This window comes from Lotus japonicus, chromosome 6 (genome assembly GCF_012489685.1).
Source record: "Lotus japonicus ecotype B-129 chromosome 6, LjGifu_v1.2".
Classification (NCBI taxonomy): domain Eukaryota; kingdom Viridiplantae; phylum Streptophyta; class Magnoliopsida; order Fabales; family Fabaceae; genus Lotus; species Lotus japonicus.
In genome coordinates, this window is record NC_080046.1 from 3,616,460 (window position 1) to 3,627,363 (window position 10,904).

A 10,904-nucleotide genomic window follows, 5' to 3' on the forward strand; every position below is an offset into this window, starting at 1 on the left:
TCAAGATCCTCTGTCCTTATATGATATCTTCTTTTGTCTCATCAATTTAATTGTGTTATCTAGGTATGAGTATGACAATTACAACCATACATGTGCGGTTTTTAAATGACATGACATAATTTAATTGGTATGGGCAGGGAAGGAGACAACAAATGATTACAAAAGATTTCAATCCTTTTTATTTATGTAATAAAATTCCAACATAAGCTAAGACAAAAATTAAAAAACACAAATAGATAGAATGTCACTGTAATGTCACCTAGCATTGGAATTTATTACTTTGAGTAAAGTGCAACAATTCATGTAATGAAATCACCTGTTTCTGTCAACCAGGCAGTGGTAACAATGAGTAATTTCCAAAAGTTCAGACACATCATGAACCCTGAATGGACATTGGGATCGTCATGGGCTAAGAAAGATGTTATATGGTCCATGGTAGTAGCTCAAACCACAGAGCAAGGAGACTGCTCAAAGTTCTAAGGCAATGTACCTCATTGCTGCAAGAAAACTCCCACAGTTGTAGACTTGCTCCCTGGTGTTCCTTACAATCAGCAATTCTCAAACTGCTGCAAGGGTGGAGTGGTTGCAGCATGGGGCCAAGACCCTTCAGCAGCTGTCTCATCCTTCCAAATCAGTGTGGGGCAAGTTGGTACTTCAAACAAGACAGTTAAACTCCCCAAGAACTTCACACTCTCAGCTCCAGGACCAGGCTACACTTGTGGCTCTGCCAAGATTGTTCCTTCAACCACTTTCCTCACAGCCGACAAGCGCCACAAGACTCAAGCACTTAGTAAGTTCTCAACCTTCTCATTATCATATGAAAAATTATTCATAGACATTCGCATAAGGCAGACATAGTTATAAAGGAAGAGAAAAGAGAGTAGTAATAGATATGATGTATGATGGATGTGATAAGAAGAGAGAGATAGAGAGAAAAATAAGTATTTGTAGGGTGTCTGCACTGTTTGGATGTCTGACTATCTAAGTATCATTACTGCTATCAATTCCCTCACCAACTTCCCCATTTAACAATTCTTGAAGTTTAATTTGTTCTGTCTGTTTTATGAAGTGATCGACATGAACGTTACCTGCACATATTCTCAATTTCTGGCAAGAAAGAACCCAAGTTGCTGTGTATCTTTGTCATCCTTCTACAATGAGACCATTACCCCTTGTCCCTCTTGTGCCTGTGGCTGCCAGAACAAGAAGAACTGTGTCAAGTAAAGTGTGATCTTTCATAACAATTAATGACCTCTTCATATCTAACAGCTACACAACCAAGGAGAATTGCCAAAATATTTCTCACATTTTGGTATGAAATGCAGGAATGAATCTAAATTTCTCAGCAAGGCTGGGGTTCACACTCCAAAGAAAGACAGTGACCCACTGCTGCAGTGCACTCATCATATGTGCCCTATCAGGGTACATTGGCATGTGAAGGTCAACTACAAAGACTATTGGCGAGTCAAGATCGTTGTAACAAATTTCAATTATAGGATGAATAACTCTCTCTGGACTCTTGCAGTTCAGCATCCAAATCTTAAACATGTAACTCAAGTTTTCAGCTTTGATTACAAGTCTTTGCTTCCTTATGAGTCCATAAGTAAGTGCTAGCAAATAGATCTTCTAAATATGTTTCATAAGTCCATAACCTTAAGAATAACTACTTAATCATATTCCAATTTTATATACAGGTGATACTGGTATGTTCTTTGGCATGAAATACTTTAATGATCTCTTAATGGAAGCTGGACCAAGTGGGAATGTTCAATCAGAAGTGCTTCTTCAGAAGGACATGGATACGTTCACACTCAAGCAGGGGTGGGCATTTCCTTGCAAGATCTACTTTAATGGCGAAGAATGCATGAAGCCGTCACCTGACACCTACCCATTCCTCCCTAATTCTGCCTCTGTAAATGTTCTAAACTTCCCAGGATTCATTTTCTCATTTGTGCTGCTAGCTGCTTGGTGAACTGATAACGGATTGTTTTGTGAAACTTTGAAGCCAAGTTGTGTTGCACCTGGATAGCGTCACAAAGGTATGAAGACTAAAAGGCATTCTTTGAAAACACCAAGCTAGACTCATGAATGTGTGTGTTGTGATAACTACCAGCAATGATTTTGTCTCAATCATGTAAATACTGGTATTGCAATGCTCTACTGAACACTTCTCTCTCACTCATACACAATATTGAGCATGTAGAAAGCCATTAGCATTTCAAATCCACATATGATTAAGTGATTTTCATGTGATACGTTGCTATATATATTCATTAGAATTACAGTTAAACTATGATAAGGATTCACACATTACTGCATTACAAGTACAGCAGACACAAATAATAATACAGTAGCAAAGTCTACCACAAACATGCTGAATCCTTGGTAACACAAATCATGGGGCACGTGACCTAATCCTGTATTGGCCCCGGATGTCATCCTCTCACTCGCTTCAAATATCAAATTGACATCACAAGTCACAAATGAGTCCAAACTGGTCTGGCAGAAAACTTTCTATCACAAGGCTGAGTGTGGCACAGGTTGAAACTTTATGCCTGTGCGAAACATAATACCACAGCTACCAAAGAGGCCATCACTAAAGCAAACAAAGAAACCTCTTGCCGAGAACCAGCATTAGGTAACCATGGATAAGCATCAGGCGAGGGCATAACACAGTTGTCACCATTGAAGTAGATCCTCCGAGGAAAAGCCCAGCCCTTCTCAAAAGTAAAAGTTGATTTGTCCTTTCGGAAGAGTAGCTCTGACTGAACATTACCACTAGGGCCAGCTTCATTGAGAAAATCATTATAGAACTTCACTCCCCAAAGCAATGCTGTATCATCTGTTAAAAGCAACTTATATCAGTAATCACCTTATTTCTAGTAAACAAATTTAAAAGCTTAAGAAAAATTGGTTTCACAGTATTGAAGACATATTATTCCAGAAACTTGAAAACCTAAGTTAGTATCACACTTACTTATTGAACCATAAGGAGTTAATGACTTGTAGTTGAAACTGAATAACTGAGTTAGATTGTCGAAGTTCGGGTGTTGAGCAACCAAGTTCCACTCAGAATAGTTCATTTTGTAATTAAAATTAGTAATAGTGACCTTCACACGCCAGTACTCTTTGTAGTTAAGCTTAACATGCCAATGTATTCGGACGGGGCACATATGCCTAGTGCATTGAACCAAAGGTGTATTCTTTCCAGAACCGGCAACAACCGATGCTAAATGTGGTGTATCTGCCCTGTAACCATAGAGAAAAGAAAAAATATGAGTGTACAACTACAACTCAGTATCTAGAAGGAAATCAAAACAATCTGAGCGAAAGAAACGCACTCTATACAGCTCCCTGATCGAGATGAGTTACTCTGGCAACCACAAGCACATGTTGGGCAGGGTACGATGGTATCATTATAAAAAGATGAGAGGGAGACACAGCAAGTGGGAGTTTTCTGAGCTAGAAATTGTGAATACGTGCATGTCACATTCCATGTCACTGCGATTGATCAGAGTAATGTTAAGAGCAATCAAAATAAATTGCTGAAATTTGTGAATAGTTACTAATAACAAATGCAAACCCAGAACAAGTTTAAATCTAGCCAGATTAAGGGTACAACTCCTTTAACTTACTGAGTGCTTGAGTCACCCTCCTTTTATCTGGTTGAATGAATTTAGTGGGTTTCACAATTTTTGCTGGCCCACATGTATAACCTGGTCCTGGTGCTTTCAAAGTGAAGTTTTTGGGGACTTTGACAGTTTTATTTGTTGTTCCAGCTCTACCAACACTGACTTGAAATGATGCTACTGCATTGGTTGGATCTTGTGCCCATGAACTAAGTACCCCACCTTTGCAGCAATTTGAGAATTGCATATTGTAAGGTGTTCCGGGAAGTAAATCTACTACTGTGGGGTCCTTTTTACAGCAATGTGGAATCGATCCCTTAAATTTTGAACAATCCCCTTGTTCAGTGGCCTGCCCCCCCACCATGCTCCATATTACCTCCTTTTTGGCCCATGTCCATCCTAATGACCAGCCAGGTGCAGCGATATGACGATATTGTTGGAAGTTGTTCATTGTAACAACCGCCTGGCCATTCAAATGTTTCATGGATATCTAAATAACTGATGGAACAAAAATAAACTGAATTCATTCTTAAAGGCTATAGCCGCAAATTTCCTTAAACTCATTAATAAACTTGAGTTTATCAACTTCAATCAATAATTTTAAAACTCAAAAAGTAATTTAGTAAATGCACACTCAATTTTTTTTAACATGCCTTGGAACAAAATGATTTTGTCCTTTCAAAATTTTCAGGTAGTTATATTATCCAAGTAAGAGTGATATATTATCACATATGAGATGCAGCTGACGTGAACATGCAGATCCATAAGAAAGATGTGTCAAACCAGTAGAAAGAAAAGAAGCCAACAACATCTTACACCATGCATAACGCACAACAAATGGTTTGTTTCCCATATAATAGGTGATACTATGAAAGAATAAACTTACAACATAACCATCTGATGTCCAGGTTATAATATCCCATTTGATTGTGATATTCCCATTAGGATCAAGCGGATCATAAGCATCTGCAAGATAAACCACCAGCAGCAGGTGTAAAGTAATTAAAAGGAAAGGGGAAAATAAGTAAATGTTGAACCTTGAAAATATTCCAATAGCATAAAAAGATAGCAAACAGGAAAACATACTACTATTCAAGTCAGTGGCTGGTGTATAACATTAGAGTTTTTCTGCTTCACATATTTAACTTCTATGGGGAAGTTGATTCATAATTCCATCACTTACACCCTAGATGCCCCTGATAACCTCCCTCCATTTGAATACAATCACATCCTATACTAATGATAAAGAACTGGAAGGTGTCCAGAATCTAATCATTGTGAGGACATTTAGATATGAAATATTCCATTCACAACCAAAATTGATCACAAATTCTGAGTAAGAAATCATAATGAAAACATACTCCAAACACCAAAAGGTAAAAAAAAAAAAAAAGTGCACATACTTATTTTTCACTTGACCCTGCAAAAATCAAAATGCCCATTTCAATTCTTATAGAAAAGATTGTGAGAAGTGAGAACACAAATTTCATCCATTTATTTGCTCCAAATGTAAATCTTAGTAGCAACAAGGAAACTTAAGAAAACCAAGAGCCATATCAACTAGAAAAGTTGCAAAATTTGAAGAAACCCCCACTTTTCTTTATCAAATTTAAGGAACAAAGATTGCAGCTTTCACAATCATTCATTCCAAAAATCAAAAGGGTAGGCGTAAGATCTACGAAGCATAAATAAAGACAAACAAAAAATGGAAAAGGTTTTGCGGATAAAGAAAGCTGAACAACCCAAAAAAAACAGAGAATGATAATTAAGACTAGTAATTGGGTGAACCTGTTGAAGTGAAGCAAGTGCAAGAGAGTAGGAACAAGAACAAAATGCAAGTACTTGCTGCTGTTGATGACAAAGAGAATCCCATTTTTCCTTGCTGCAAAATGCAAATGGGGTTTCTGGTGCTCAGTTCTTGCTAAAAGTGGAGCTGAGGGTAGGATGGGAAATATAGAAATTTGAAGAGAGAGAGAGAGAGAGTAAACGGCAGAAAGTCAGAAGCTGACTTGTATCAATGTGTCTCTCCCAGCTGAGTTTGCTCCTCAGTATAAGAAAGGTATATATGATTAAGGAATGTTGCAATATATTTCTATTTCCAACATTTTCTTTTTTCTATTGGTGAAAATTAGGTTGACTAAATTGGGTATCACTACTAATTTAATAGGGAGTAAATTGGGTATCATTACGGTGGCTCATGTATACCACACCTTGTCTCTGATTGTTCTCATTCAGTACATTCCAACCAGTTAATATAACATAGATTTCTTTCTAATTCTTGTTATATTCAGGTTCCTTTTATCAATCAAGCAGTTAACAAATGGTTCTACCAGGATTCGAGAGTTGTGACTACACTCTACACTATTTATTATGCACCGGCGACTAAAGAAAAATTGTCCACCTCCGTTTGAACTTCATGGTGTCTTAAAATAGGGGAATAAATATATCATTAAATACTTCAAAAATACGAAAATCTGTTGAGAACCATCAACCTTTATTAAATTTTATGGTTGTACAAAAATAAGGATTTAATTAGTATAAATAAATAATTTATAATGTAAAGAATTTTAATGTAATATTTGATTTTTTATTTAATTAATAATAAACAGGTGAAATAATAAATAAATAATAGAAAAAAAATGGAGAAGAAACTTGTGGACTTGACGACGTCGTTTGAATGTATACTGAATTCCAAGTTTGCAATAGTAGAAAAAGCTTTACCTTGGTTACTTCCTTGGAAAGCACAAGATCCTTCGTTCATCGGCTTCACACTCCAAACTTGATCTAGTGAGTATTCCTTTGATTGCAAATTCTCAATTCTATCAAATTTCTGGCGGTTTGGTTTGTTTGATTGCACACGTTATTCCCTTTTCTCAAAATTAGGGTTTTCTGAATCACCAGATTTCTCTAAATTAACTGCAGATTCAGATTCAGATTCATCCATGGCGACCGAACCCAAGGCAGCCACCGAGGACGTCAAGATCGATCTCTTCGAAGACGATGATGAGTTTGAGGAGTTTGAAATCAACGAAGGTAAACAAACTCTCATTCTTTCAACTCTCTCTTTGCTTCTTGTTTCAATTTCACTTGTTAATTTTAGGGTTTGATTTATCAAATTATTTAAGCCTCAATGGTTCTTGTTTTGAATTTGATCTCTGTGATGTGAAGTTGCTTTGTCAATGCTATTTTCAAATTGTTTACTAGTGATTTTCACTAGTTTGCTTGCATGGAAAATCACAATCGTTTAATGTTCCTGAATCAACTTCCCGACTAACAACATGAAAGACTTGGAATAAGTGAACCTGATTTGTACATTGCGGACTCTCGTTATATAGTTGGTGAGCCCCAAACCCTAGGGCACATTGTCCCCGGGTGGTTAACCGAGTAAACTAAGTTACATTAAGTGTGGAGAGAATCAAGGGATTCGTTAAACTAATTAGGGGATGTATCTGGGAGACTGATCTTCTAGCTGGTTAAGTGAATTGGGTCTACTTCAGATATCTCACTCTCCCGGCGTGGGCTGAGTTTGGTTTGGATAACTTCTGGCCTACTCCAGGTCCACAGTGGTACATTTAACAAATTAGGCATTTCATAATGCACCTTCTAGTGCTCGTGCTTGGTATCCGATTAATTATGAGAAATAATCACTTTTTTTCCTTTAATTTTTTTATTCTTTCAGAAGCTGTATCTGAAAATTGATACAAAGTTATCATATTTATAAACTATGCCAATCCAAACAAGTATTTAGTACATCCAAGTCAGACATTTTTCTGCCATGACTTATATTTTCACTGTGTTAATCCTGTTTTTCATTAGTCCCAAAAACTTTTAGGGGGGATATATTGGGGTGTTGCTTGGATTTCTTATAATTTTAGTTCCAGGTGCTAATGATGTTATTTGGAAGTTCTTTGGATCACGGTTGTCAATTGCATGCTATAGCGGCCAAGGGCCGCTCCTAGTTGTTGTGTAGCGGTGCAGTTCACTGTAGCTGGCTGCCGCTAAAGTGGAGGTAATAGCAGTGCTATTTGGTGAAACTGATAAATACCCAAAAACAACCCACAAACAGTTCATGTTAGGGCATTTTGGGGAGGTATTTCAGGGTTTTTGCTTCCGAAAATTGCCTAGTTTTAGGAGGATAAGGAGGAAGTGATATCAAACTTTCATGTTTTTAGGCAGTTTAGTTTGGGAATTAGAGACTTAAACTTCTTGCTTACCTTGACTTTTATTGTTACTAGAATGTTTTGTTTAGGACAATTATGACTTTTTAATGTTAATTATGGTGTCATGAATTTCGAGTATTTTTTATAATTCATATGTATATAGTTATAGTATATACACTATACAAAAAAATTAGCAAAGCGACCATCCCGCTATGCGCTATACCACTATAGTGTTTTTGGGGTTGGCTGCTACGCTCTGCCATTCGGGATTGACAACACTGCTTTGGATAGACTGCTTATCCAACTTGATTGTTTTGGGGGCTTGAAATTTGTTGCTTTTGGATTTACATCTTTCACGCATGTGCTCATATTCTAATGCTTTGCTCTTACGATGTTTTTTTTGTACTAATATTGTTTTACAACTTACAGAATGGGATGACAAGGAGGAAGGGAAAGATGTGACTCAGCAGTGGGAAGATGATTGGGATGATGATGATGTTAGCGATGATTTTTCTCTTCAGCTCAGAAGGGAATTGGAGAGCAACAATGATAAGAATTAAACCATCTGCTAGTGTTCACTGCTGTTTTTTTTTTTCATCTTGCCTGCAAATCAAATGGAAAACTATCCCTTGTTAGGAAGGAAATGTGAGACAGTTAGAACAGAACGTATGGACATAATTCTTCTGCTCTTCCTTAAAGAATATCTGCCTAGTAGTTATTGATCACGTGTACTTTTAACTGAGTTTTATTTACTTGGCATCTAGCTTTAGCATTTGGTTCGTGTTGTGAAATTATTGTGTTCTTTTCATTCGGGGGTTCGGTGGGCGAGTTTTTTCTATGATCGAATCTGAATATCTGATTAAGTACTGCATTGCAGTTTCTCCTTTTTCTTGCTGCCTAGTTGTTCCCAATAGGAATTCTTGTTTTTTTTTTATCCATCGGAAAATTCCCAATAGGAATTCTATAACTGAACCAAATTAATATAAATAGAATAGCTCAAAATTGAACAACTCACTTAAATGTTATCTTTTTAGTTCTTATTCTTCTTATTTTGTAAACGTTAATACGTTCAGTTGACATTTTAGATCTATGCAAAAAAAAAATTGGATTCCTCACAATAGCCTCTTTTCTCTTGTTTTGTTAATTTGCTAAGGTTTTCTAAGGTAAGTTAAAGTGTAAGGTTTTCTAAAGGGGGCAATGCATTAAAATCTCTAATTTAATTGATTTTTCCTTAATAATGGTTGATAATTAGTAAGATACAAATCCAATGGTTGTACAAATTTGTCTAAAATACAAATCTCTTCTCAGTTTTAGATAATTATTTGGTATATTAAAATCACAATGGTTGTATTAATCTAATTGTTTTTATTTAGTATTTTAATTGAGAACAACACATTTTAAGAATGTTGATTTCTTTCTTCTAAATAGTACTAGTAGTAATTTTTTCTTTAATCGACTCCTTATCCTTCCAGAAGTCTAATGGACCAAGAATCACGCACTAATTCTCTGTGAATGAGGAGAATCGAAGAAAAGAAGCTTTTGAGGCTCTTCTCGGTCTCTCACTCTCTCTGGGCACTCTCTGAGGGTTCTAAGACGTTCAATAGCTAGCTAGGGTCACAGAAAGTCGAGTGTGAGGCTTTATATAAGCTGTAGGGTGATTAAGTTGCTAATCCAAGCTTAAGCTTAATCAAAGTTGCACCACCAATGAGTTTGCATGCAAATGGTTTGTCCTAGGGCTTGAGGTTGCGTGGCTGAAGGTAGAAGATGATCAGAAGGCATCAGAAAGGTTCATGGGGTGCATCATGGCTGAGTTGTGGCTTATGTCATTGGCACGGTAATCCTAGGGCTTCGATTGGTCGATTATTTTATTATTTCTTCAAGTCGGGACAAATCTGATGCTATAATACACTTATTTGGGTCTGCTAGTGTTAAATTAGAGTGTATTTCCCTTCTCAAGGTTCAATATCATCTCTTTTGAGTGATTAAGGTATCACTCTTTTAGCTTGATTCGGGTTTCGATCAATCTGAGACAATTTATTTATCATTGTCAAGAGATGTGATCAGATCATTTATTTAGCCCTATCCTACCTCTATCTCGAGTTCATCCTCTTATCGGGGTTATTATGACCATATCTTTGGTACTTCTATTGCCGGGTCGCTTTAAAGTCGACTGACCGACACCTCGATTTACGTGCAATCAAGTACTACAATAAAATATCATATTTTTACACACATACACGCATATATATATATTATATATTATATATTATATTTATACAATCACCTCATATTTAACTCATTCCGACTTTCTAGGGTTTCGTATCGTCTACGAGGTCTTTACCTGATTGGTGGGATGTTACAGAGCTCAACTTGTTCCCCACATTCCCAGTCCGCTTCTTAAGAACCAAGTCTCCCTCTTGCATCGCCCGCGGGCAAACCTTTGGGTCATACCTCGCCGCAGCCCGCTGTTTCATCGCCGCCTCTCTGACACGAGCTTCCTCTCGTGTTTCAGATAACAGGTCCAGCTCCACCGCCATGTTGGAAGAGTTTTCGCCCTCGAGTCGCGGTGCTATCCGCCAAGAGTTGTTGTCTATCTCTGCTGGTAGCATGGCGTCCGCCCCGTAAGTCATCGTGAAAGGAGTTTCCCTTGTGGTTGAATGCGGCGTCGTGTTGTTGGACCAAATCACGACCAAGAGTTCGTCCAACCAGGCTCCTTTTGCCTCAGAGAGTCGGCGTTTTAAACCCCGTAAGATCACTTTATTCGCTGACTCCGCTTGTCCATTGGTCTGAGGGTGCTCTACTGAAGAGAATCTCCTCTGTATACCCATTTCCTCACAGAACTCCCTTGCCTGGTTACTTGAAAACTGCGTTCCATTGTTTGAGACGATCGCCCTCGGGACCCCAAACTAGCACACGATTCTTTTCCAGTAAAAACTCACGATCTTACCTGCACTGATACTTGCAAGGGGCTCGGCTTCTACCCATTTCGTGAAGTAATCCACTGCTACGAGGATGAATTTCATCTGTGATCTGGCGGTTGGGAAGGGTCCGACCATGTCGACTCCCCACATGGCGAAGGGCCACGACGCGCTGATTGTAGCCAACTGTTATGGCG

General features: G+C 37.7%; 3 protein-coding genes and 1 pseudogene across 3 annotated transcripts; 2 read left to right on the forward strand and 2 right to left on the reverse strand.

Moving 5' to 3' along the window:
- The first annotated feature begins 306 nt into the window (after window positions 1-306).
- On the forward strand, window positions 307-1,972 carry LOC130723290 (COBRA-like protein 4; annotated as a pseudogene).
- Window positions 1,973-2,210: 238 nt separating this feature from the next.
- On the reverse strand, window positions 2,211-5,664 carry LOC130723289 (protein COBRA-like). The gene is made up of 6 exons (XM_057574280.1): window positions 5,418-5,664; window positions 4,516-4,595; window positions 3,636-4,092; window positions 3,342-3,501; window positions 2,978-3,249; window positions 2,211-2,842 (listed from the first exon to the last, which is right to left on the reverse strand). Exons 1-6 carry the CDS (start codon window positions 5,500-5,502, stop codon window positions 2,550-2,552), a joined length of 1,347 nt encoding a protein of 448 aa, XP_057430263.1. The 5' UTR covers window positions 5,503-5,664; the 3' UTR covers window positions 2,211-2,549.
- A 624-nt stretch (window positions 5,665-6,288) lies between these two features.
- On the forward strand, window positions 6,289-8,561 carry LOC130726668 (protein DSS1 HOMOLOG ON CHROMOSOME V-like). The gene is made up of 3 exons (XM_057577968.1): window positions 6,289-6,416; window positions 6,552-6,662; window positions 8,219-8,561. Exons 2-3 carry the CDS (start codon window positions 6,572-6,574, stop codon window positions 8,347-8,349), a joined length of 222 nt encoding a protein of 73 aa, XP_057433951.1. The 5' UTR covers window positions 6,289-6,416; window positions 6,552-6,571; the 3' UTR covers window positions 8,350-8,561.
- A 1,537-nt stretch (window positions 8,562-10,098) lies between these two features.
- Window positions 10,099-10,617, reverse strand: LOC130724727 (uncharacterized). Its single transcript, XM_057576016.1, has one exon. The coding sequence runs from the start codon at window positions 10,615-10,617 to the stop codon at window positions 10,099-10,101; it is 519 nt and encodes a 172-aa protein (XP_057431999.1).
- Window positions 10,618-10,904: the final 287 nt, after the last annotated feature.

Coding starts and splice junctions, on each gene's coding strand:
- LOC130724727 (XM_057576016.1), bottom strand. CDS start 10,617: ATGGGTATACAGAGGAGATTCTCTTCAGTAGAGCACCCTCAGACCAAT.
- LOC130723289 (XM_057574280.1), bottom strand. CDS start 5,502: ATGGGATTCTCTTTGTCATCAACAGCAGCAAGTACTTGCATTTTGTTC. Junction 3,502..3,635: donor GAGGGTGACTCAAGCACTCA/GTAAGTTAAAGG, acceptor GATCAATCGCAG/TGACATGGAATGTGACATGC. Junction 3,250..3,341: donor CGATCAGGGAGCTGTATAGA/GTGCGTTTCTTT, acceptor CTATGGTTACAG/GGCAGATACACCACATTTAG.
- LOC130726668 (XM_057577968.1), top strand. CDS start 6,572: ATGGCGACCGAACCCAAGGCAGCCACCGAGGACGTCAAGATCGATCTC. Junction 6,663..8,218: donor GGAGTTTGAAATCAACGAAG/GTAAACAAACTC, acceptor TACAACTTACAG/AATGGGATGACAAGGAGGAA.